We start from the raw sequence: 24,301 nt of genomic DNA, 5'->3' as shown, positions 1-24,301 counted from the left end.
CTGAACTGCCGGAGTGGCCAGTCTGCCCTGAACTGCCGGAGTGGCCAGACTGCCCTGAACTGCCGGAGTGGCCAGTCTGCCCTGAACTGCCGGAGTGGCCAGTCTGCCCTGAACTGCCGGAGTGGCCAGTCTGCCCTGAACTGCCGGAGTGGCCAGTCTGCCCTGAACTGCCGGAGTGGCCAGTCTGCCCTGAACTGCCGGAGTGGCCAGTCTGCCCTGAACTGCCGGAGTGGCCAGTCTGCCCTGAACTGCCGGAGTGGCCAGTCTGCCCTGAACTGCCGGAGCTGACAGACTGCCCAGACTGCCCCGAGCTGACAGACTGCCCAGACTGCCCCGAGCTGACAGACTGCCCCGAGCTGACAGACTGCCCAGACTGCCCCGAGCTGACAGACTGCCCAGACTGCCCAGACTGCCCCGAGCTGACAGACTGCCCCGAGCTGACAGACTGCCCAGACTGCCCCGAGCCGCCAGACTGCCCCGAGCCGCCAGACTGCCCCGAACCGCCAGACTGCCCAGACTGCCTGGAACGGCCAGAACCTGAGCCGCCTCCAATATAGGTGGGTTGGGGAGGGGGGGTGTAGCACAGTGCCGTCGTTGACGGCAGCCACCCTCCCTTCCCTCCCTTTAGTAAGGGGGAATTTTCTTTTGGGTATTGTTTGGGGGTAATTTTTTTTTTGTTAAGGTGCTTCTGGGGTAGCACCTTTAAGGGGGGGGTACTGTCACGTCCTGGCCAGTATATAAGGTTAATTGTTTTGGAGTTTGGTCAGGGCGTGACAGAGGGTATTTGTTTTATGTGGTTCAGGGTGGTGTGTTTGTTTAAGGGTGTTTGTTTTAGTAATTCCGGGTGTTGGTTTATGTTTAGGTATTTCTATGTGGAGTCTAGTATGTCTGTTACTATGTCTGGTGAATTGGTGTTGGGACTCTCAGTTGAAGGCAGGTGTTTTCTATCTGCCTTTGATTGAGAGTCTCATAAATGAGGGTGTGTTTGTGTTTGTGTTTTGTGGGTGATTGTTCTGTGTTCAGCCCTAGGCTTTACCAGACTGTTTGTTGTTCGTTCATTTGCGTGTTTTGTTGTTTTGGAGTGTCCGTTTGAAAGGTAATAAATCTAAAAATGAGTATACACGTACCTGCTGCATTTTGGTCCTCATTCACCAACGACAATCGTGACATGAAAACTTGAACCAGTTGCATTTACAACTAGAGCAGGCTAGACGTTTGTGCAGGTGATTCCCAGAGACAATTCGTAGACAACAATAGATTGTTGCAAAAGTTGCAACTAGGCTTGCGACTGTAACAACGCTTTCCTTGACATAGGAGCTGGAAGTGAGATGCATTATGCTGAAATATAGTGCTGTAATAATATGAAATACTATACCCTTCAGCTCTTGACACAGTACCTGAACAAGAAATTCTGGCATTTTGAGATGACAGGTGGATTTGTAAATAAATTCTCATGCTTGATTGTGTCAATATTAATTACTAAGTTGTACTTTCATGATGAACTTTATTAATTTCAGATGAGATATAATAACATCAAGATTTTCTTCAGATTAAATACATTCTATTTTTGATATTAAATCAGTGATTTGAAAAGGTTTCAAAGTGAAAGCATTCCATAATAATTCCTGATGTGTAGCACACTTTACTATACCATGTGGATCCCAGTAATCATTGACTTCTGTGTCATTCAAGATCATATACAATTTTGAGTGTGAAATTTCATTACTGGTCTGTGTAACCATGCAGTACCATACTCCAGTATGACCTGTGGTGTTACACATCTCTCAGCTCCACCATCTTCCTGCGGATTTCTTTGATGTCCTTTTGCAGCTTCTCCTTGTCCAGCCGGGCTTTGGTGTCACCGATCTGCCTCAGCGAGTCTATGGCATCATGGATAGACTGGAACCCTGGCCATCAGAGAGGAGGGGGATAAGGAGAGTCAGTCCCTACAACTTGACTTACAGCCTTGTAGACTCTCCTATAGGCTCTGCCTTACTGCTGCTGCTGTGTGTTGAACATTAAGAACCTTGTCAATTATGCATTGTCCTCCCCTCTCTTTTCCCTTCCTTTCCTCTGAAGACAGAGTGAACGATTGAGGGGTCTGAAGCGCTAGCCTTGCAGCCTTATTAAAGCTGAGACTGAGGCGTGATTCATCCCTGGGTTTATTGCTAGTTTTATTTACTGAGCTGTCCCCTCGCCTTTTTCACGAGGGTTTCAGAAGCCCTGCAGAGTGAAGGCCTTAGAGCCAACATCAGCTCCTTGGGGAAATTAACTAGAAATTGGAATCAGAAAATTGGCATTAGATGTCAACCCAACAACAGGCTGCCGTGCTTACGTCCGCCCCATGACTTATTAACGGAGAGATAAGAACATAGATAACATCGCCCCAAGTCCATGCTTGAAGGCTTGGTGGAAGGGCCTGTTACATTTTCATTTGTTTACTTCCATTGGTTTCTTTTTATTTTGTTGTCATGTCACATCGAGTGGATCGATTTGACTAGACCCTGTTTATGGAAACCCCAATACATCAAATATTTCACATGTTTGACTTACCTGATGTCTCATGAAAGACGATGTTTGTCACTGCTGTAACTATGCTTCAACAGTGGGCTCATTATCTACAGTGGGGTAAAAAAGTATTTGATCCCCTGCTGATTTTGTACGTTTGCCCACTGACAAAGAAAGGATCAGTCTATAATTTTAATGGTAGGTTTATTTGAACAGTGAGAGACAGAATAACAACAAAAATATCCAGAAGAACGCATGTCAGAAATGTTATAAATTGATTTGCATTTTAATGAGGGAAATAAGTATTTGCCCCCTCTCAATCAGAAAGATGTCTGGCTCCCAGGTGTCTTTTATAAAGGTAACAAGCTGAGATTAGAAGCACACTCTTAAAGGGAGTGCTCCTAACCACAGCTTGTTACCTGTAAAAAAGACACCTGTCCACAGAAGCAATCAATCAATCAGATTCCAAACTCTCCACCATGGCCAAGACCAAAGAGCTCTCCAAGGATGTCAGGGACAAGATTGTAGACCTTCACAAGGCTGGAATGGGCTACAAGACCATCACCAAACAGCTTGGTGAGAAGGTGACAACATTTGGTGCGATTATTCGCAAATGGAAGAAACACAAAAGAACTGTCAATATCCCTCGGCCTGGGGCTCCATGCAAGATCTCACCTCGTGGAGTTGCAATGATCATGAGAATGGTGAGGAATCAGCCCAGAACTACACAGGAGGATCTTGTCAATGATCTCAAGGCAGCTGGGTCCATAGTCACCAAGAAAACAATTGGTAACACACTACGCCTTGAAGGACTGAAATCCTGCAGCGCCCGCAAGGTCCCCCTGCTCAAGAATACATATACATGCCCGTCTGAAGTTTGCCAATGAACATCTGAATAACTCAGAGGACAACTGGTGAAAGTGTTGTGGTCAGATGAGACCAAAATGGAGCTCTTTGACATCAACTCAACTCGCCGTGTTTGGAGGAGGAGGAATGCTGCCTATGACCCCAAGAACACCATCTCCACCATCAAACATGGAGGTGGAAATTATGCTTTGGGGGTGTTTTTCTGCTAAGGGGACAGGACAACTTCATCGCATCAAAGGGACGATGGACGGGGCCATGTACCGTCAAATCTTGGGTGAGAACCTCCTTCCCTCAGCCAGGGCATTACAAATGGGTCGTGGATGGGTATTTAAGCATGACAATGACCCAAAACACACGGCCAAGGCAACAAAGGAGTGGCTCAAGAAGAAGCACATTAAGGTCCTGGAGTGGCCTAGCCAGTCTCCAGACCTTAATCCCATAGAAAATCTGTGGAGGGAGCTGAAGGTTCGAGTTGCCAAACATCAGCCTCGAAACCTTAATGACTTGGAGAAGATCTGCAAAGAGGAGTGGCACAAAATCCCTCCTGAGATGTCTGCAAACCTGGTGGCCAACTACAAGAAACGTCTGACCTCTGTGATTGCCAACAAGGGTTTTGCCACCAAGTACTAAGTCATGTTTTGCAGAGGGGTCAAATACTTATTTCCCTCATTAAAATGCAAATCATTTTATAACAATTTTGACATGCGTTTTTCAGGATTTATTTGTTGTTGTTCTGTCTCTCACTGTTCAAATAAACCTACTATTAAAATTATAGACTGATAATTTTTTTGTAAGTGGGCAAACGTACAAAATCAGCGGTGGATCAAATACTTTTTTCCCCCACTGTATCTGCTCCAAAAGGCACCATTCTCAATTAGTTTCTGAGCTCAGGTGGCACTTATCAGGCCTACTTAATTAGAACAGGCCCAAACAACTGTGAGGTGTGTAATTTAAATTTGCCAAAGAAATACAAGCTGAGAGCTCATTGCGAATGTAGGCCATTGGATCTAGATCTTTAATGCACCTGCCCAGTTGTCCTATTTATCGTTCCTACGCTGATCCCTATTGTGACAGTCATCCACGCCTTATATAAGTTATACCGAATACCCAGAGTTTTTCCTGGTAAAGGTCTCCTGTCTCTGGTATTGACAGTGTTAGTGAGGGTGTAAGTAGCGACCTGACTGGTAGTCCTGTTTGATCAGCTGCAGCTCTTCCCGGAGGCTGGTCTCCAATGTGTTGATCCTACTGTGGAGTTTACTCTTCGAGTGCTTCACCCTGTTTTCCTGGTGCTCCTGTTCCAGTTGGATCTCTGCTCTCTCCACACGGACTGACAGCAGCCTGATCTGCTCACTGAGCCTCCCATCCGCCTCCACCTGCACACACCGACATGCCTTACGATACTCCAGCATACAAACTGACACACACACACACACACATATATGCATACTACCATTTTGTCCTGCAGTAGCGACCGTAGCACCTCACTGCCATGTCTATGTGTCTGTGCTGAGCTGCTTAGCTGTTGCTCTGTCCACATCCTGAGTCTGTCTGTGTCCTCCCTCGCCTCCCTTACCACACCAGAGCTCCTGTAGGAGGAATATATATGTTATTGATCTTATATCCACATGCAACTGGGTAGAGATTGTTGAGGATTGTGAACTATCATATACACCTCACAAGAGTCACCTCTGACAGTCTGGTTAAGGATGGAGTACTGAGAAATTGACCTAAACGTTTGCACATCTATCTCAATAGTCTATCTCAGATTTAGGGTGTCAAGAATGTTCAGCATCTCACTTCTTATTAACTGAGTATGTTTCTATAGCAGGCCCTGCAGTTAGATGGGAGGAGGAGGTACCCTAAACTATGTTCTCTTGGGTAGTTATGCCAGTGACCTTCTCAGCAACAGCACACTCTTTGTTTTGTTTGGTCTGCAAGCCAAGCACTTCTCTACCGCACTCAAATGCTGCCTCTCCATTAGAAGTCCACAGCCAGGCTTTCCCCATTGGAGAGGAGAGACTCGAGACATGCCATCTGTCCACACTAATCTTAAATAGCAGAGGAAAGTCCCAAAAACAGTGCGGTGAAAGCTGCCACCTTGGATATGCCGAGTTAGCTTCCCACAAATGCTTTCTGCAAGTTTTAGCACAATATACTCAATTACGCATTAATAATTGCCTCAAGGGTGTGACGTTATATCTTAACCCCTTAGCTTCTCAAATACAGCATTTCCTCTTGACAGAGTTTCAGTGAGGCAGCATCTAGGGTGGGTATTAGCGCTCTGTGGTTTGTGTACCTGCGTGTGTAGTGCGTGTGGGTGCTGCATGCTTGTAGCAACACACATGCCACGCCCACTTGACGATCTCTCCTTTTCAACCATCTAGTTCCTGTGTTTGAGGAGTGCAAAATCCACTTGCCACTTACATTTCACTGGATTGTTTGCGTTCATTTTACTCTGGCTACTCTTTCCCACTCTTGCTTGTGCCGTTTTTTTCCATTAACGTAATGACCGAGGAAACGTTTGTAATGACCTGTCAAACGCACTTAGGTAATGACTGAAATGGGCTCAATTAAATACATTGGCTTTCCATTGCATCTATAAGAGCGCTGATGCTTGTCGGCGATTTAACACATTGTCTAGAGACATTTTCTGCACAATTTAAAAAAGTAATGATTTAATACAGTTGTAATGTTTACAAATTAGATGCGCTGAAATATGTATTAATTTATTAATGTATGCAACTACACCTAGTGTATATATGTGCAATTCCACGGGCCAGCATCCTTGTGGAACGCTTTCGACACCTTGTAGAGTCCATACCCCGATGAATTGAGGCTATCCTTACCAAAAGAGTGTACAACTCAATATTAGGAATGTGTTCCTAATGTTTTGTACACTCAGTGGATTTGAGCGCATTATAAGAAAGAAGTTACATTATACAATAAATGTAATACCTGAATTCCCACAAAAATGCCTGAACTTCATTCATTATTTTTCCTTGCCAGTAAAATGTTTTGTGCTATACTGTAATTCAGCCATCTGATGGATTATAGTTTGGAATATCTTTATCCATTGTACAACTTGCATTCATTAAAATGGTTATTTTTTTACCTTTTACAACTTTCAATGACCGTTGTTAGTGCGTGTGTGTGCGTGTGCGTGTGTGTGTGTGTCTGTTTGTGTGCATGCGTGTGTGTGGTTTGAAGGGGCTAGGCTGTGCAACAGGATGTGCTTAAGCTATTCATTACCTGTTCCTGGGGCCAGGCCATGATGGATTAAATACAGATTGATTACCTGCTTGGGTCAGATCTTAGTGTTTCCATTGTAAAAAACAAAAAACAGGTGGATTCAACATTGAATAATGATTTTGCCTCACCACTTACAATGGTAAAGGTAGTGCATTTCACAAGGAAAGAAGAGAGCTATCTCTTATATTGCCTATGAACAACAAGCATGTAGGACCAAGCTCCCTTGATGTAGGGGCTTTGACCTAGTAACTTCATGGTGCTACTACATGATGTACTGTTATATTCTGTGGCATAGAATACAGCATAGGTACTAGTATTAGTACCCCCTCCCCCCATAAATAGTATGATTAAGTTGTCTCTCTACAGGCTTTTAAAGGTCAGTGTCTAGGTTGTGTGTTAAAGGGAGTTACTGTAATAGCACAAGACACACTTGGCCTCCAGGAGCTTGATTTGGCTGTGCAGGTCAGTCCAGCTGTTTCTCTGGCCGTGGGTCTGCTCCACCAGCAACACCTCCAGTCTGCTAACTGCCTGAGACAGCTACACACACACACACACACACACACACACACACACACACACACACACACACATTTTAAATAATTGATTTGAATCCACCAATCAAATTTACATTAAAAAAGGATCCAAATATTTAAAGGTCCTTGTATGCATGGACACTCCAGACACACAGGAAGGCAGACAGACAGACAGACGGACAGATAGGCAGGCAAACAGACAGGCAGTGTAAACAGTCAACTCAGCCTCAAACCTGGCCCCTGTGTGACATACACATGAAGAGTTTATTTCCAAAATGCTATATTCCATATTCGCTATATTCTGTGTTGATGTGTGTGAAAAATATTACTGTTCTCAGATTTTTTGTTAATAGATTTTAGATGTGTACGAAAAAAAAAATGCTAAACGTTATACATCCATTGTTTAGCTGGACATCTGTGACAAAAATTTCAAAACTAAATGTTTTACATAAAGATCTCATATTACTGTATTGAATTACTATTATAATCGTTTTTTATATTGATGTCACAAATGTATCATTTGTAGAAGAAAAAAAATGTTATGTAGTAATTTGTTACCTTTGACTGTGTACTACTTATTTATCTGAGAGTGAGGCGGATGTACTGTATAACAAAAAACATTATTAAAATGAACACAACTTGATCAACACAATGTGCAATTCACTGGCTAGATGCAATCATAACTTAGGCTGTTTTTGGCTCTAAAGCCTTCACGTGTTTGTCAACCCCAGGCCCCAATTCTCTAATACTCTTATTTTATGAGAATTAGAGAATTGTGGCCTGGAGTAATATCCTCTTTCACTCTTCGTCAATAACAAAAGTCCAATCAGTTTTTGCTGCAGTTGTCATACCTACTATCTACTGTATGTATTCAGCGAGAGGCAATGTTGGTTCCATCAGTAAAGGAAGCTAAAATGAAAGTGTGATTCCTTTATGCATCTTGTTGTGAAGTGCTTGGTCAGGTTGAGTCTGACCTAAAAGCAGTCCAGTTGTTCAGAACCCCTAACCTTGATGTCTATCTCTCTCAGTCGCTCTCCCAGACCTGACTTGACCTCTGACAGCTCTTGTTGGAGCCTGGCGATCTCATGTGCCCTGTCGCTCACATCACCTGACAGCTTGGCAATGCTGGCGTCACACCTGAGAGTGAGACAGGGAAAGATGGCTGTCTTTACCATTACAGTACAACACTCTTCCACCTGGCTTGACCATCTCTGGGAAGTTTGGGTGTGAAATTGGGAGACAAATGAAAGCTAAAAGTCTATATTTTTGAGAAATTAAGTTATATATGCAGTACAAGTCAAAGGTTTGGACACACCTACTCATTCAAGGGTTTTCTTTATTTGTACTATTTTCTACATTGTAGAATAATAGCGAAGACATCAAAACTATGAAATAACACATGGAATCATGTAGAAACAAAAAAGTATTAAACAAATCAAAATGTATTTCATATTTGAGATTCTTCAAAGTAGCCACCTTTTGCCTTGACAGCTTTGCACACTATTTTCATTCTCTCAACCAGCTTCATGAGTTAGTCACCTAGAATGCATTTCAATTAACAGGTGTGCCTTGTTAAAAGTTCATTTGTGTATTTTCTTTCCTTCTTAATTCGTTTGAGCCAATCAGTTGGTTGTGACAAGGAAGGGGTGCTATACAGAAGATAGCCCTATTTGGTAAAAGACCAAGTCCATATTATGACAAGAATAGCTCAAACAAGCAAAGAGAAACAACACTCCATCATTACTTTAAGACATGAAGGTCAGTCAATATGGAACATTTCAAGAACTTTGAAGGTTTCTTCAGAGGAGACTGCGTGAATCAGGCCTTCATGGTTTTCTTCTGCAAAGAAACCACTACTTAAGGACACCAATACAAAGAAGAGACTTTCTTGGGCCAAGAAACACGAGCAATGGACATTAGACCGGTGGAAATATGTCCTTTGGTCTGATGAGTCATAATTTGAGATTTCTGGTTCCAACCGACGTGTCTTTGTGAGACGCAGAGTAGGTGAACGGATGATCTCCGCATGTGTAGTTCCACCGTGAAGCATGGAGGAGGAGGTGTGATGTGTGGGGGTGCTTAGCTGGTGACACTGTCTGTGATTTATTTAGAATTCAAGACACACTTAACCAGCAAGTTAATAACCTGTTAATTCATATGCCTTGCGACAGCGAATTTAAAAAAAAAAAATGTATGAAATGTATGCATTCACTACTGTAAGTCGCTCTGGATAAGAGCGTCTGCTAAATGACTAAAATGTAAATGTAAAATGTGATATATAGGCCTAAAGGCCGAGACAATAAGACACAGTGGCAGAATAAATTCAACCACACCTTTCATTATCACAAAACCAGATAGCAACCTCTGTCCAGTGAAGTCCACAAAGCATATTACATGTACAGTAACAGACAGTTACATGACCAATAGCATGGTCAAGCAAGTTAATGGTTAATGCCATTTTTAGACAACTAAACAACTATTGATTTAAAACAACAAAGAGGTACCGCAAGTCACAAAGTAAATATGAACTGCCTCCACTATTCCAGCAACATTTCAAAATCAAATCACCTCTGCTTAGTCTAATACAGTGACAACTAAAAGATACCAAAAACAATTTAGCCCAATCAACGTAAGCTAAATATGATGTGGCTGTTCATGGTTCTGATTTCTGTGTGCGTGTGTGTCCGTGCGCGTTCCTGCAAATAGAACAACATGTTGACTCACCCTACTTGTAGAGAAAAACCAATGTCATCCTCCTCTCTTTCATGTTGACGAAACGGTCTATCACTCTGTCATTCAGTACACGCTTTTATTTTTTGTTGTCCTAGGCTACCTGGCTAAAAAAATCTTACTCGCTAGCATAACTTCCATTCATGGGCAACATTAGTGTCACATCTGCTCCTGCAATGCCCTCTACTGCTCATTCTGTGTCTCCTTGAACTGCCGCCACTCCCCCAGTACTCTCTCCCTCTTCCTCTCGCTCGCTCGCTCTCTGTGTGTGTGTGATTGTGTGGGAAGAGACAGGTGTGCTGGAGTCAGAGCAGGTCCCCACCAGCTGCAACATGTTCCATAATCAAGAACTCTACAAATACTCAGCCCTGCCACTTCCACACTGCCAGATCGTAATCTCTGCTCAGTCAGTCTACGTTTCGAGCCGGTTGTTACTATTCAGATCCTGTTGTGCCCGTTTCCCTGCCTGACGCTGTTTTCCTTTCCGCTACAGTTCTGCCCGCTCTGACTCTGGTCCCTGTCTCCTGTCCCACATCTCGTCATCCTGCTACTCTGTCCTGGATTCCCCACTCTACTACTCCCTTGGATTCCCCCCCGGACCTGCTTACCCTGTCTCAACCCCTCTCGCTCCAGCCTAAGACTCAGCACCTGGTTTCCAGTAACCCGCCCGAGCTTCCCCTGACCTGCACTCAATCTTCCCCCTGTGTTCCAATAAATACCTTGGTTACTTCATCCCCGTCTCCTCGTCTGAGTCTGTTCTTGGGTTCACCTGTTCCACTCCGCATAACAGTTAGCTAGTTAACATTAGCCTTCTACGTCTAGCTACATATTGAACTTCCATCCTCTCAGGCCAAGGGCACAACAATGTATGAATCAATGGTTGGATCAGAAACGCAGTTATAATCATTGGCCAGTACGGAGAATTAAGTAAAACCACAAGTCCAAATCCCTATATCCATCCATGGCTAATTTAGGAGAGGGCCAATTTTAGATAGCTGGCTAGCTAGCCACCGGAAGACGACAACACAACGAGATGCAACAATTCAAGTTTTTCTGTCAATGAAGTATGCTCTTAATGGGATTTGATAGTAGTGACACCAAATCCAAGCTGGCTTCCCTTGACACTTTTTTTGTGGTGCGCCAGGACCATTCACAGTTGAGCTCGCTCAGTTTAGCTCAACACCGATTGGCACATTTTTTTATACTTTTTGTCAAGGAAGGCCAGATGCTCGTTGGCTTTCCTTGCCTTAAATGCTACAGGCGGCAACAATGTCAGAGAAAGCAGAAAAGGCGGACTGATCCAAGATGGCGTATTGAACACAGCAGTGTAGATTACCTCAAGATAAAAAATTATATTCAATATCAGTAAGTTAGACTAAATATTAGCACTTCACAAACTGGTGGGTAGTAACCTTCGATCTGGATAACAACACAAAACAAATCATAAGACGAGAGAAATGTATCAACAATATTACAAAAACAAGTAACACCCAAACATGGAGAGAAAAACAGGGGAACCAATCTCAAAACAAAAATGTGAATCTTCTACAGACACAGACGAATTCATCTTTTCACCACCGGGAATGGTAAAGGTCGAAACCGATCTGTTAAAATCACTAAATGACAAACTGGGCATACTTGAACTAGTCAGTAAGGAGATAAAAGAGTTGAAGTCAAGCTTCGAGATGAGTGACGAAAAATCTTCGACATTGGAGAAAGATACAAACAAGCTAAGAGGGACAGTCAATAAGATTGAAACCGATGTTAATGAACTTAAAAAGGAGAACATCGTTCTGAGAGAAGCCTTACTTGACATACAGACTACAGTAGATCCATGAGAGAAAATCTGGTACTTACAGGTATCCAAGAGAAAGAAGGAGAAGTTCCTGAATGTGTAGTTAGAGAGTTCCTCCTTACAGCGCTTCAGATCCCAACCAAAGCTATCGACAAAATCCAACTTGAACGTGTACACCGTTTCGGACAGAGAGGGCAGAGTTATGAACGTCCAATCGTTGCCAAATGTGCTTTCTTTAAAGATAAAATAATGGTTAAAAGCCAGGGTAAAATACTTGCTGGCACGAAAATAAACATGAATGCTCAGTTCCCGAAGGAAATTTCAGAACTTTGCAAAGTTCTATTCTAAAAATTACAAAGTTCTCATAGAGGAGGCGAATAATGGAACACACAATACTAGCCATGGTAGGGATTGTAATAGTACAAAAAAACAGATAGAAAAGCAATCTTCAAATATAACTAATTGGAACACAAAAGTACTAATTCAACATGGTGTAGATAGAAACACAGCAGACAGAAGGCACAGTATGTGGGTATGTGTGGATGTATTGTGATGGTAGGTGTTGTGTGTGTTTTTTGGTGCTTGGGAAAGTGTGGCGTTAAGTGAGTGAGAAAGAAAGAAAATGGTATGTACATATGGATGTCTGTGAGCAGGGGTTGTGAGAGAGCTTTCAATTTTGTGCAGATGGGGGATATACATTTTATAATGATTTATACATCTAATTTATTTATTTATTGTCCTATCATGGTGGAACTGCATTTTAAAATAAATTATACATTTAATTTATTTATTTACTGTCCTATCAGGGTGGAACAACATTTTTGAAATAAATTATACATCTAATTTATTTATGTATGATCCTATCTTGATGGAACGGTCCACAACCCTATACTAAAGAGAAGTCCTTATCTGTTTTATGGGCCTGCTGTAAGCTGCCTGTGTGCAGCCAAAATGCGGTCAGAGACGTCAAGATTCTGAGCCTGCCTGTCAGGGTTGGTCCTGCAAAGCCAGAGCCCCCTGATGGGAGAGCATAATATACAAGTAAATTCTCAAAGCTGCTAATGAGAACCTTGACGACCTTGTATGTAGCCGGTGGGGATTGCTGGCAACACTAACTGTAGTAACCCATGGGGAGGGGGTCACACTCTGACATTCAGAGAGGGGGCATATTATTGTGGCCCTGGTGGCACAAAATCATCAAAGGTCTGACTACACGGAGATGCTTGGGAATATGGTCCCAACAGGGGACCATGTGTGGGTGTTTCAGGGGTAGAGGAAGGTGTCTGATCTCCATCACCTAGGACGCGACAATGGTTAATCAAATCTCCCCATTTCTGCCCATTTTTGCTCAGTTTTGCAGGACTTCTATACATACAGCTGCAACTGTATATGCATTCGTAAATCAAGACCTATCTTGAGTTGTGCTCTGGGATGGTGCAACTGTTGAGCATCTGAGGGTATGGTTGTTTGTGGAGGAAAGGGTTTGAGTGTGTGTGTGTGTGTGTGTGTGTGTGTGTGTGTGTGTGTGTGTGTGTGTGTGTGTGTGTGTGTGTGTGTGTGTGTGTGTGTGTGTGTGTGTGTGTGTGTCCCACAACTGTTGCGAGGGAGTAAAAGATGTTAGGGACAATATAGGATGAGTCACAGTAATTGTTTGCTAAAATAATAATTGCTGGCCAAAATTGTAATGTTCGTAATGGCAATACTTTTAAGAGGTAACATAAACTGCCTACATTACCACAAATATTAATTGATAATTATGGAACTTAAGATAAACAGGATTTTTTAAATATATATATATATAATACAAATCGAGGTGAGGGCGATGGATCTGCTTCTGTTCTGTGGGTGGCACTATGTGCTCTTTTCGAAGGATGGGTCCCGGAGAGATGAGATCCAGGCCATGGGATCCAGGGGGTCGGGGGTGGTCTGCCGGCCATTGGGATGACAACCCAACTCGGGATGAGTAGGGGTTTTAACGGGTGGAATAGTGGGGAGCAATTGGATGATTACTTAGTAGCAATGCAAATATCATGGTACAGCTATATAGACACTCAATCATCATGTTACTTTTTAATGGTACATTTACAAACATACACTACCGTTCAAAAGTTTGGGCTCACTTAGAAATGTCCTTGTTTTCCATGAAAACATAAATGAAATGAGTTGCAAAACAAATAGGAAATATAGTCAAGACGTTGACAAGGTCATAAATAATGATTTTTGAATTGAAATAATAATTGTTCCTTCAAACTTTGCTTCGTCAAAGAATAACAGCAATAACAGCCTTTCAGACCTTTGGCATGTCAATTTGTTGAGGTAATCTGAAGAGATTTCACTCCATGCTTCCTGAATTACCTCCCGCAAATTGGATTGGCTTGATGGGCACTTCTTACGTACCATACGTCAAGCTTCTCCCACAACAGCTCTATAGGGTTGAGATCCGATAACCGTGCTGGCCACTCCATTATAGACAGAATACCAGCTGACTGCTTCTTCCCTAAAGAGATGTTGCATAGTTTGGAGCTGTGTTTTGTGTCATTGTCCTGTTGTAGGAGGAAATTGGCTCCATTTAAGCGCCGTCCACAGGGTATGGCATGGCGTTACAAAATGGAGTGATAGCCTTCCTTCTTTAAGATCCCTTTTACCCTGTACAAATATCACACTTTACCACCACAAAAGCACCCCCAGACCATTACATTACCTCCTCCAGCATCTTTTCATTTTTTTTGACCAGTCTGAGAAATGGCTTTTTCTTTGCAACTCTGCCTAAAAGACCAGCAACCCGGAGTCGCCTCTTCACTGTTGACGTTGAGACTGGTGTTTTGCGGGTACTATTTAATGAAGCTGCCAGTTGAGGACTTGTGAGGCGTCTGTTTCTCAAACTAGACATTAAAATGTAATTGTACTCTTGCTCAGTTGTGCACCAGGGCCTCCACTGCTCTTTCTATTCTGGTTAGAGCCAGTTTGCGCTGTTCTGTGAAGGGAGTAGTACACAGCGTTGTACGAGATCTTCAGTGTCTTGGCAATTTCTCGCATGGAATAGCCTTCATTTCTCAGAACAAGAATAGACTGACAAATTTCCGAAGAAAGGACTTTGTTTGCTGATGATGCAGATACTCAACTAGTCTAAAGAAGGCCAGTTTTATTGCTTCTTTAATCAGTACAACAGTTTTCAGCTGTGCTAACATAATTGCAAAAGGGTTTTCTACTGATCAATTAGCCTTTTAAAATGATAAACTTGGATTAGCTAACACAACGTGCCATTGGAACACAGGAGTGATGGTTGCTGTACACCTATGTAGATATTCCATAAAAAAATCAGCCGTTTCCAGCTACAATAGTCATTTACAACATTAACAATGTCTACACTGTATTTCTGATCAATTTGATGTTATTTTAATGGACAATAAATGTTATTTTCTTTCAAAAACAAGGACATTTCTAAGTGAGCCCAAACTTTTGAACGGTAGTGTATATATATATATACAAAAAATATATATGGGGATTGGAAATGATGCAGACAATTACATTGAAAAAACTATGTCATACTTGTTTGGGCCAGACAGCATCAGATAGATGGCACTGTTTCCCTTGCTCGGATGCTTTCTCCTGTGTGACACATTCAGCGTCTTGCTAATCGATGGAACATTATGAAACACAGAGAGACGAAAGATCCATTTTTTTTTTTTTTACTTCTTGGTACATTTTTTGGGGAAGCCTAGCTTTCCTTGGCATCCATGAATACATGCCACTGAAAGTCTATGTTTCAGTAAAGTAAAGTAATAATACATTGAGTAAAGTTCAGTACAGCCCTGTGCTGTACTGTACAGTAGAATAGAGTAGAATACAGTATAAGGTACTGTATTGTATTGAACAATACTCTAATGTACTCTACTATTCTGTACTATACTGTACTGTACTCTACTGAGCTGTACTTTGATGTCCAAACTTGTGAACTATAGACGTCTATAATTGGTTCAGATTTGGTCCGGTGCGGACCAACCAATTTTGGTATTTTGTGGGCGGAGTTCAGTAAAATAATAGCCAGTGTGTAGAATAATACTCAAATATGCAAAAGAGGATATCGCATATTTCATGTTTTGAATACACATTTCAGAATGGATAACCCCAAGTGTTTCACCATGCGACAGATAATAATCAACAACGTGAGGGAAAACATTGAATTGTTCACATAAATCTTTATGTTCACAAGGCACCTTTTGAACACTGATGTAAAGCCAACTCAAATTGACTCACAGCAGCTCCTTTACAGTAGTGTCTGACTCAGTGGAGGCTCCTCAGAGGAGGAAGGGAGGGACCATCTATCCACCTCAGTGAATTTAATAAAAATAACAATTGTGAAACATAAAAAAGTCATCTTTTTTAGATAAAACTATACTATATATATTCACGTCACCAAATAATTGATTTAATCACACTGTTTTGCAATGAAGGTCTACAGTAGCCTCAACAGCACTCTGTAGGGTAGCACCATGGTGTAGCCGGAGGACAGCTAGCTTCCGTCCTCTGGGTACATTGACTACAATAGAAAAGGAGCCTTGTGGTTCTCACCCCCTTCCACAGACTTCCACAGTAATTATGACAACTTCCAGAGTACCTCCTCCAACCTATTAGTGTCACGTCCTGACCCTAGTAAGATGTAATTTTCTATAGTAGAGTAGGTCAGGGCGTGACAGGGGGTGTTTTGGGTTGTTCTAGGTTTTCTATTTCTATGTTTAAGTTCTAGTTTTTCTATTTCTATGTTTGGGTTGATCTCCAATTGGAGGCAGCTGATCCTCGTTGCCTCTGATTGGAGATCATATTTAAGTAGGGGTTTTTCTTCCTGGGTTTTGTGGGTAGTTGTTTTCTGTTTAATGTATGTCACCTGACAGAACCGTTGTCGGTCGTTTTGTTAAAAAGTATATTCATTAAAAGTAAATATGTGCACTCTACACGCTGCGCTTTGGTCCCCTTTATACGACCCGCGTTACAGAACTACCCACCATAATTGGATCAAGCGGCGTGCCTGGGCAGAAATGGACACCTGGTCACATAAGGAGTGGATTGAGAGGAGAGACTGGACTTGGGGCCAGGTAATCGAGCGATATCAGAGACTACCTGGGAAGAATGAGAGGCAGCCCCAAAAAATTTTTTGGGGGGGACACACGGGTAGTTTGGCTGGGCCAGGACTGGGACCTGAGCCAATTCCCCATGCTTTTTGTGGTAAGCATGTGCATGCCTCTCGCACTCTCTCTCCAATGTGCCTCCATAGCACAGTACGTCCTGTGCCTGCTCCTCACGCTCTCCCTCCAGTGCGCATCCATAACCCAGTACGGCCGGTGCCTGCTTTGAGCACTCGGTCCTCAGTCCGGTGAGACCGGTTCCTGCTCCACATAGAAAGCCTCCAGTGATAATCGATGGTCCGACGCCTGTAGAGATGATCCATGGCACTAAGCCTCTAGTGATGATCCATGGCCCGGAGCCTGTAGGGATATTCCATGGCACAAAGCCTGAAGAGGTAATCCATGGCCCGGAACCTGAAGAAATACTCATAGGCAAAAAGCCTGTAGGGATTATAAATGGTCCGGAGCCTGTAGGGATAAACCATGGCACGAAGCCTGTAGGAATTATCCATGGCCCGGCACCTGTTGAGATAATCTATGGTAAGAAGCCTCCAGTGATGATCCTTGGCACGGAACCTGTAGAGATGATCCATGGCATGGAGCCAGCAGCAACGGTCACTAGTCCGGAACCTATTATGACGCCTCCCAGTCCGGAGCCTCCGGCGACGCTTTTCCGTCCGGAGCCTCCGGCGACGCTCTTCAGTACGGAGCCTCCAGCGACGCTCTTCAGGCCGGAGCCTCCAGCGACGCTCCCCAGTCCGGAGCCTCCAGCGACGCTCCCCAGTCCGGAGCCTCCACCGGCGCTCCCCAGTCCGGAGCTTCCAGCGGCGCTCCCCAGTCCGGAGCCTCCAGAGGCGCTCCCCAGTCCGGAGCCTCCAGCGACGCTCTTCAGCCCGGAGCCTCCAGCGACGCTCTTCAGCCCGGAGCCTCCAGCGACGCTCTTCAGCCCGGAGCCTCCAGCCACGCTCTGCAGCCCGGAGCCTCCAGCCACGCTCTGCAGCCCGGAGCCTCCAGCGACGGCCTGCAGCCCGGAGTCTTCAGCGGCGGCCTGCAGCCCGATTTCTATATTGGGGTTGATCTCCAATTGGAGGAAGCTGATCCTCGTTGCCTCTGATTGGAGATCATATTTAAGTAGGGGTTTTTCTTCCTGGGTTTTGTGGGTAGTTGTTTTCTGTTTAGTATATGTCACCTGACGGAACCGTTGTCGGTCGTTTTGTTAAAAAGTATATTCATTCAAAGTAAATATGAGCACTCTACACGCTGCGCCTTGGTCCCCTTTATACGACCCGCGTTACAATTAAACCTTTCAGCATGAGCTGACATGCTGTCCACCCAATCAAAGGATTAGAGAATGAATCTAGTAAAAGCGGGGATAAACATATCTGAATTTGTCCAATAGAAACTCTAGTTTGCAACTGTTAGACTAATGATTACACCCTAGATCAGCTAGATGCAGGCAAGAGTGTGCAGGGCGGTATTGAATATGTCAATGTCTGTCACCTTGATTACTCAAATTTCTCTTGACCTGTATACCTATGTTTTAAACTTTCATTCGTAGGCTAGGTTATAGCAACCTCATGATGGGTACAGGAAAAATTTGAGTATCACATAGTAGCCTAAACCTATCAATGTTACATTGAACTGGGTGAATGTATTATGAATGACAGTCATCCAATATGCTGTAATAGAAATAGAAGGCCATGCTCATTAAAAAAATTAGCGTTTGTTCATATTAAACGGCACCGACACCACTGGCCTGACTGCACTGTATAGCTCTATGGTTCTTTAATTGATCTGGTCCAGTAGTTCACAACCTTTTTCGGTTACTGTACTACCAACTGAATTTTGCTCTGTCTGGAGTACATCTGAAGTACCCCCTCATGTACATTTTACCAGTAAGCCTATGATTTCATTAGTCTTCTCAAGTACCCCCTGTGGATAGGCCGAGTACCCCCAGTGGTCCTATTACCCCTGGTTGGGAACCAGTGGTCAATGCCTTTTATCAACACAAACAGTGCTTCAGGCAAATGTATTGTCTCATCACCTACTGTAGCTCCCGCTTTGCTTTGTTACAAAGCACATTGTGGAAAGCAACAATGTATGAGGATACTTTTTACTGGTACTCTACACTTCATTTTACTTATTTACAAGAACAGCAGACAACCTGATTATTAATGAATTGCCCAAAAAGAGGTAAATAGTTCAATTTGGAGAGCTTTAGACAACCTTGGTAGACACTAAATCAACACAGCACTGAGCAGCCGCTTCTCTCCCTCCCTTGAATGCCCTTCCCAACCTCCATGCATGACGCCATCTATAATCTAGACTTGGCTAACCTGCTGTGACCCACACACTGATCCTCATTTCCTATCAGATAGATTCATCTGACCAGCCTGGAACTCATATATTCCTCCTGATTACAAATCTATATTCACACCTCTATGTTCGGTTTGCCAGATTTTGATAGCAGATATGGAATTCTAGATGATCAATCAGATATGGAATTCTAGATGATCAATCAAATATGATGAAGGGAGATGCTTCCTAGCAATTGTTCTACTTGGACGAGTATCAAATACACAAACACTCAACACACGCATGCACGGACACACACACACACACACTTCTAAGAACGGGAGCAATATAATTTCCATATTGCAAATTGTAAAGTTCTGCTTTGTCAGGTATGGAAATGGAACAGACTTTCATGCAACCCATCATAACACTGAGTGTTATTGCTTGTGTGAGTGTATGAGTGTGTGAGAGACCGTGACTCAGTTATAGTAAATGCATACCTGGCCACCCTGCCTCTGAGGTCTCCAAAACCAGCCAGGTTTTTGTGATCCAGACTCTGCATAGCAAAAGAGGTCCCAGAGGTGATACTGTCCCGCTGGGCTATCTGACTCTTCAGAACCTGCGGGGAACACAGATAGAGGCACTGTCAGGTGGTATAGGCCTGTTGCTAGAGATCATCATCCCTCACGCACTACTCTCCTTTTGCATGGACAATCACTCGCAGAACCATTCAAATTAGTTAAGCTCCACTCACCCTATTTCACACGACTGTGCCCTTGCAGATAAACCAAAAGAATATTGAGCTACTGTATGACAGGTGTATTAACTTTATCACATCTCTTGTTCCATGTAGAGGAGTAAATTCCTGGCTCTGCCTATTGCTTCTCTTGCTCTCTCACACACACTAATTACCTCATAATTTATCGTTTTCATTTCAGATGCAGTAACCGTGAATGGCGAACATTTTGCCATGTCCCCTGTGTTTGTGAGGTCATTATTTCTGTGGAGGAAAATATGACTCCAGATACGGATCTATTTGATCTATCTATTTCATGCGCCACTGTTATTACGCAACCCCTCTTTTAAGTGGCCCTGTTGGCAACCGTTCCAGAACTCGTTGAGGTTTATTGGATGTCGTTAAAATTTCTGCTTACTTATGAGGAATACGCCATGAGCCTGAATGAGATTCAGTGAGGCTTTGCTCAGGGCAGCATAATCAAATCAGCCTGATCTGGCAGAGAGAGAAAGAGAGAGACACACAGAGACACTCACAGATGTAGGATCTTAATTTGAGCCAGTTTTCTACAGCAGTAAAATAATCCTGCAGCAACAGGAAATTTGAATTATTATGTAGATTATAATTAATGGACATTTTTGTAGGGTTGATACATTTTACGTTAGGGCAAATCAAGTTTGAAATCTCAAAGTGGAAATTAAACTTTAGAAGCCTTTTTAAAACACAAATACACCTATAAGTTTGCATTTCCTGCTTTGCAGGAAAATTCTCAGCATTCTCAGGTGATCAAATTAAGATCCTACATCTGTAACACTCTCTCGTCACTCTGACCTCGCGCTCCTATACTGACCACTCTCAGGTTTCTACACTACCATATGTATTAAATGTACTCCTTCCATTACAATAGTGTTTATTTATTTTCTGTTATGCGCTTGTGTCTTGTGCATTTAGATTTTCATTGAACTTGTCTACACAGAACAGTAATACCACACATGCAAGTTATGGTCATGATTATGATTACATGAACCAGTTTTGTAGTTCTCTATGTACTGTTTACTGGCTGTTATTATAGAGTTTATTATCAATGTCAACTGAAAACAGAACACATTTATATATGTCCTGTATGTATGCTACATGATGACAACAATGGAGAGAGACACGTGATGCTACAGGCCACTACCTGTATGTCAGTGCTGAGCTGTTTGACAATGTGCGTGATGGTGTGGATGTGGCTCTCCAGCAGCCTGCGAGAGGAGGTCTCTGACTGGACAGAGCCCTGGGTGAAGTGCAGACTGGCCACCACCTCCTCCTTGATCCTCAACGCCTGCTCAAGCAGCACGCTCATCGTACGCTCCTGATTGGTCAGACGGCCTTCTATGACATCAGACCTTGGGGAAAAGAAGGAAGATGTAGATTCCTCTGGTAGCACTTGATGTGCATTCTGCCGTTTTGGTTTGGGCTTGACATAGTATTGTGCTACGACCAGTTATGTGTCTTACTAATGTGATTCATCTGTATCCGATGAAGCTACAGATATAGGATCTTGATTTTTTTCACTCTTTTTGTTGCTGAGAATTTTCCTGCACAGCAGTAAATGCAAACATGTAGTGTATTGTAGGTTAAAAAGGCTGCTGAAGTTTAGAATTCCCACTTCAACATTTCAGACTTGATTTTCCTTAACAAAACATGTATCAACCCCTACCAAAGATATCCACTAATCCACATAATAGTTCACATTTCCTGTTGTTGCAGGATTAGTTTCCTGCTGTAGCAAACTGGCTCAAATTAAGATCCTACATCTGTAAACTGTAAGGCTGCTTGCTTTCTTCAAACAATGAATTTACCCTGTAGCATTGCATGGAGATATGTATATCAACAGATCTGACTTGGTTGACATTGCACCTAGGCAGAGAAAATCAAGGCAAATTCAGTCTACCCTCCAAGAGGATTAGAAACACCTCTGTCAAATCTGAAACATTGTCAATCTCTGTATATCCACCCGGCGTATCCGTGGGAAAGCTGCATGGCACTGTGTTTGTTACCTTATCCTCGGCCCTTTCACAAATCATATTTCCCATTGACTAAGTGTCTGTGGGTTTTCTGACACACTATGGTGCAAACTCAACGTCTCCACTGTACTGATTGAATGAGGGTTGCTAATGAAAGGAATAGTGAGAGACTTTTTGAAGGTCAGTTTTGAAACACTTACAGTGCATTCGGGAAAAGTATTCAGACCCCATCCCGTTTTCTACATTTTGTTACGTTACAGCCTTATTAAAAAAGGTATTCCATATTTTTTTCCCCCTCATCAATCTACACACAATACCCCATAATGACAAAGCAAAATCAGGTTTAGGCATTTTTTCGCATTTATTAAAAATGAAAACTTTTTTTTTACACATTTACATAAGTATTCAAACCCTTCAGTACTTTGTTGAAGCACCTTTGGCAGCAATTACAACCTAATATCTTCTTGGGTATGACACTACAAGCTTGACACAACTGTATTTGGGTTGTTTCTCCCATTCTTCTCTGCAGATCCTCTCAAGCTATGTCAAGTTAGATGGGGAGCGTCGCCGCACAGCTATTTTCAGGTCTCTACAGAGATGTTCGATCGGGTTCAAGTCCGGGCTCTGGCTGGGCCACTCAAGGACATTCAGAGACTTGTCCCGAAGCTACTCCTGTGTTGTCTTGGCTGTGTGCTTAGGGTCGTTGTCCTGTTGGAAGGTGAACCTTCGGCCCAGTCTGAGGTCCTGAGCCCTCTGGATCAGGTTTTCATCAAGGATCTCTCTATACTTTGCTCCGTTCATCTTTCCCTCAGTCCTGACTAGTCTCCCAGTCCCTGCTGCTGAAAAACATCCCCACAGCATGATGCTGCCACCACCATGCTTCACTGTAGGGGTGGTGCCAGGTTTCCTCCAGACGTGACGCTTGGCATTCACGCCAAAGAGTTCAATCTTGGTTTTATCAGACCAGATAATCTTGTTTTTCATGGTCAGAGTCCTTTAGGTGCCTTTTGGCAAACTCCAAGCAGGATGTCATGTGCCTTTTACTGAGGAGTGGCTTCTGTCTGGCCATTCTACAATAAAGGCCTGATTGGGGTGAGTGCTGCAGAGATGGTTGTACTTCTGGAAGGTTCTCCCATCTCCACAGAGGAACTATGGAGCTCTGTCAGAGTGACCATCGGGTTTTTGGTCACCTCCCTGACCAAGGCCCTTCTCCCCCGATTGCTCAGTTTGGCTGGGCGGCCAGCTCTAAGAAGAGTCTTGGTGGTTCCAAACTTCTTCCATTTAAGAATGATGGAGGCCACTGTGTTCTTGGGGACCTTCAATGCTGCAGAAATGTTTTGGTACCCTTCCCCAGATCTGTGTCTCAACACAATCCTGTCTCAGAGCTCTACGGCTAATTCCTTCGACCTCATAGCTCGGTTTTTGCTCTGACATGCATTGTCAACTGTGGGACCTTATATAGACAGGTGTGTGCCTTTCCAAATCATGCCCAATCAATTGAATTTACCACAGATGGACTCCAATCAAGTTGTAGAAACATCTCAAGGATGATCGATGGAAACACAATGCACATGAGCTCAATTTTGAGTCTCATAGCAAAGGGTCTGAATACTGATGTAAATGTGTTATTTCTGTTTTTGAATTTTTATACATTTGCAAACATTTCTAAAAACCTGTTTTCAGTTTGTCATTATGGGGTATTGTGTGTAGATTGATGAGAATTTTTTTGTATAAATAATTTTTAGAATAAGGCTGTAACGTCATAACAAAATGTGGAGAAAGGGAAGCGGTCTGAATACTTTCCGAATGCACTGTAGGTTTAACTCACTTGTCATAAGGCTGGTACGGCTGTAACATTGACTCATGTGACATGATTCCTCTTCATAACAGTTTTCTGTTTCCCTGAAAAGAACATATAACATTTTGTTAAGCATGCAAAACAGCTTTCACCTTGACAGATAAGATGAATTCCATTCGCTGTCACAGTAAATGTAAATGGGGTCACGGGAGGTTGCTCTTCAATTCAAACACAAAGATACAAGTAATGTTATTTCCATGAACCTTATCTCAACTCCCTTACGTAACATCGTACTTATTAACCAGTCTAGGAAGTCCATTATCCTCTGTAGTATATCATTTTATTACGTTTTATTCATCAAGTAAACTTACAAAAGAAAATGCAGGATACTTACAAACCAATGTCTGGTCTACAGTATGTTGTGCTTAATGTGTTTGTGCTGTTCACTTGGTTACTGCAGTAAAGCTGAATGGGGTGTGCCAGTGTGGACTTGGCAACGTGATAATGAGGGATTGATGTTGTGTTAGTACTGAGCTCAGCAAGCAAACCATCTTAACTTTCTCTATTACTTGGCTAAAGTATAGTCATTTTGACAAGAGAGTGTAGTATTTCCAATATTTGTGTGGTGGTAGACCAACAATACTTTTCAACGTGGATG

The 24,301-nt window shown here is 43.0% G+C and overlaps 1 protein-coding gene across 2 annotated transcripts; it reads right to left on the bottom strand.

Annotated features, from left to right (window-relative positions):
• Window positions 1–1,484: 1,484 nt before the first annotated feature.
• Window positions 1,485–24,082, bottom strand: fam81b (family with sequence similarity 81 member B). Of its 2 annotated transcripts, XM_029762164.1 has the most exons (9): window positions 24,038–24,082; window positions 23,674–23,747; window positions 21,017–21,224; window positions 19,601–19,719; window positions 8,165–8,294; window positions 7,055–7,161; window positions 4,826–4,961; window positions 4,553–4,748; window positions 1,485–1,907 (listed from the first exon to the last, which is right to left on the bottom strand). In XM_029762164.1, exons 2-9 carry the CDS (start codon window positions 23,715–23,717, stop codon window positions 1,774–1,776), a joined length of 1,074 nt encoding a protein of 357 aa, XP_029618024.1. In that variant the 5' UTR covers window positions 23,718–23,747; window positions 24,038–24,082; the 3' UTR covers window positions 1,485–1,773. The 2 variants fall into 2 exon arrangements, with proteins under 2 accessions (XP_029618024.1, XP_029618025.1); XM_029762165.1 differs by having other exon boundaries at window positions 23,674–24,040.
• Window positions 24,083–24,301: the final 219 nt, after the last annotated feature.

This window comes from Salmo trutta, chromosome 9 (assembly GCF_901001165.1).
Source record: "Salmo trutta chromosome 9, fSalTru1.1, whole genome shotgun sequence".
NCBI lineage: Eukaryota > Metazoa > Chordata > Actinopteri > Salmoniformes > Salmonidae > Salmo > Salmo trutta.
Note: the sequence above shows the minus strand (reverse complement) of the source record. Positions and strands in the feature narration are given on the sequence as shown.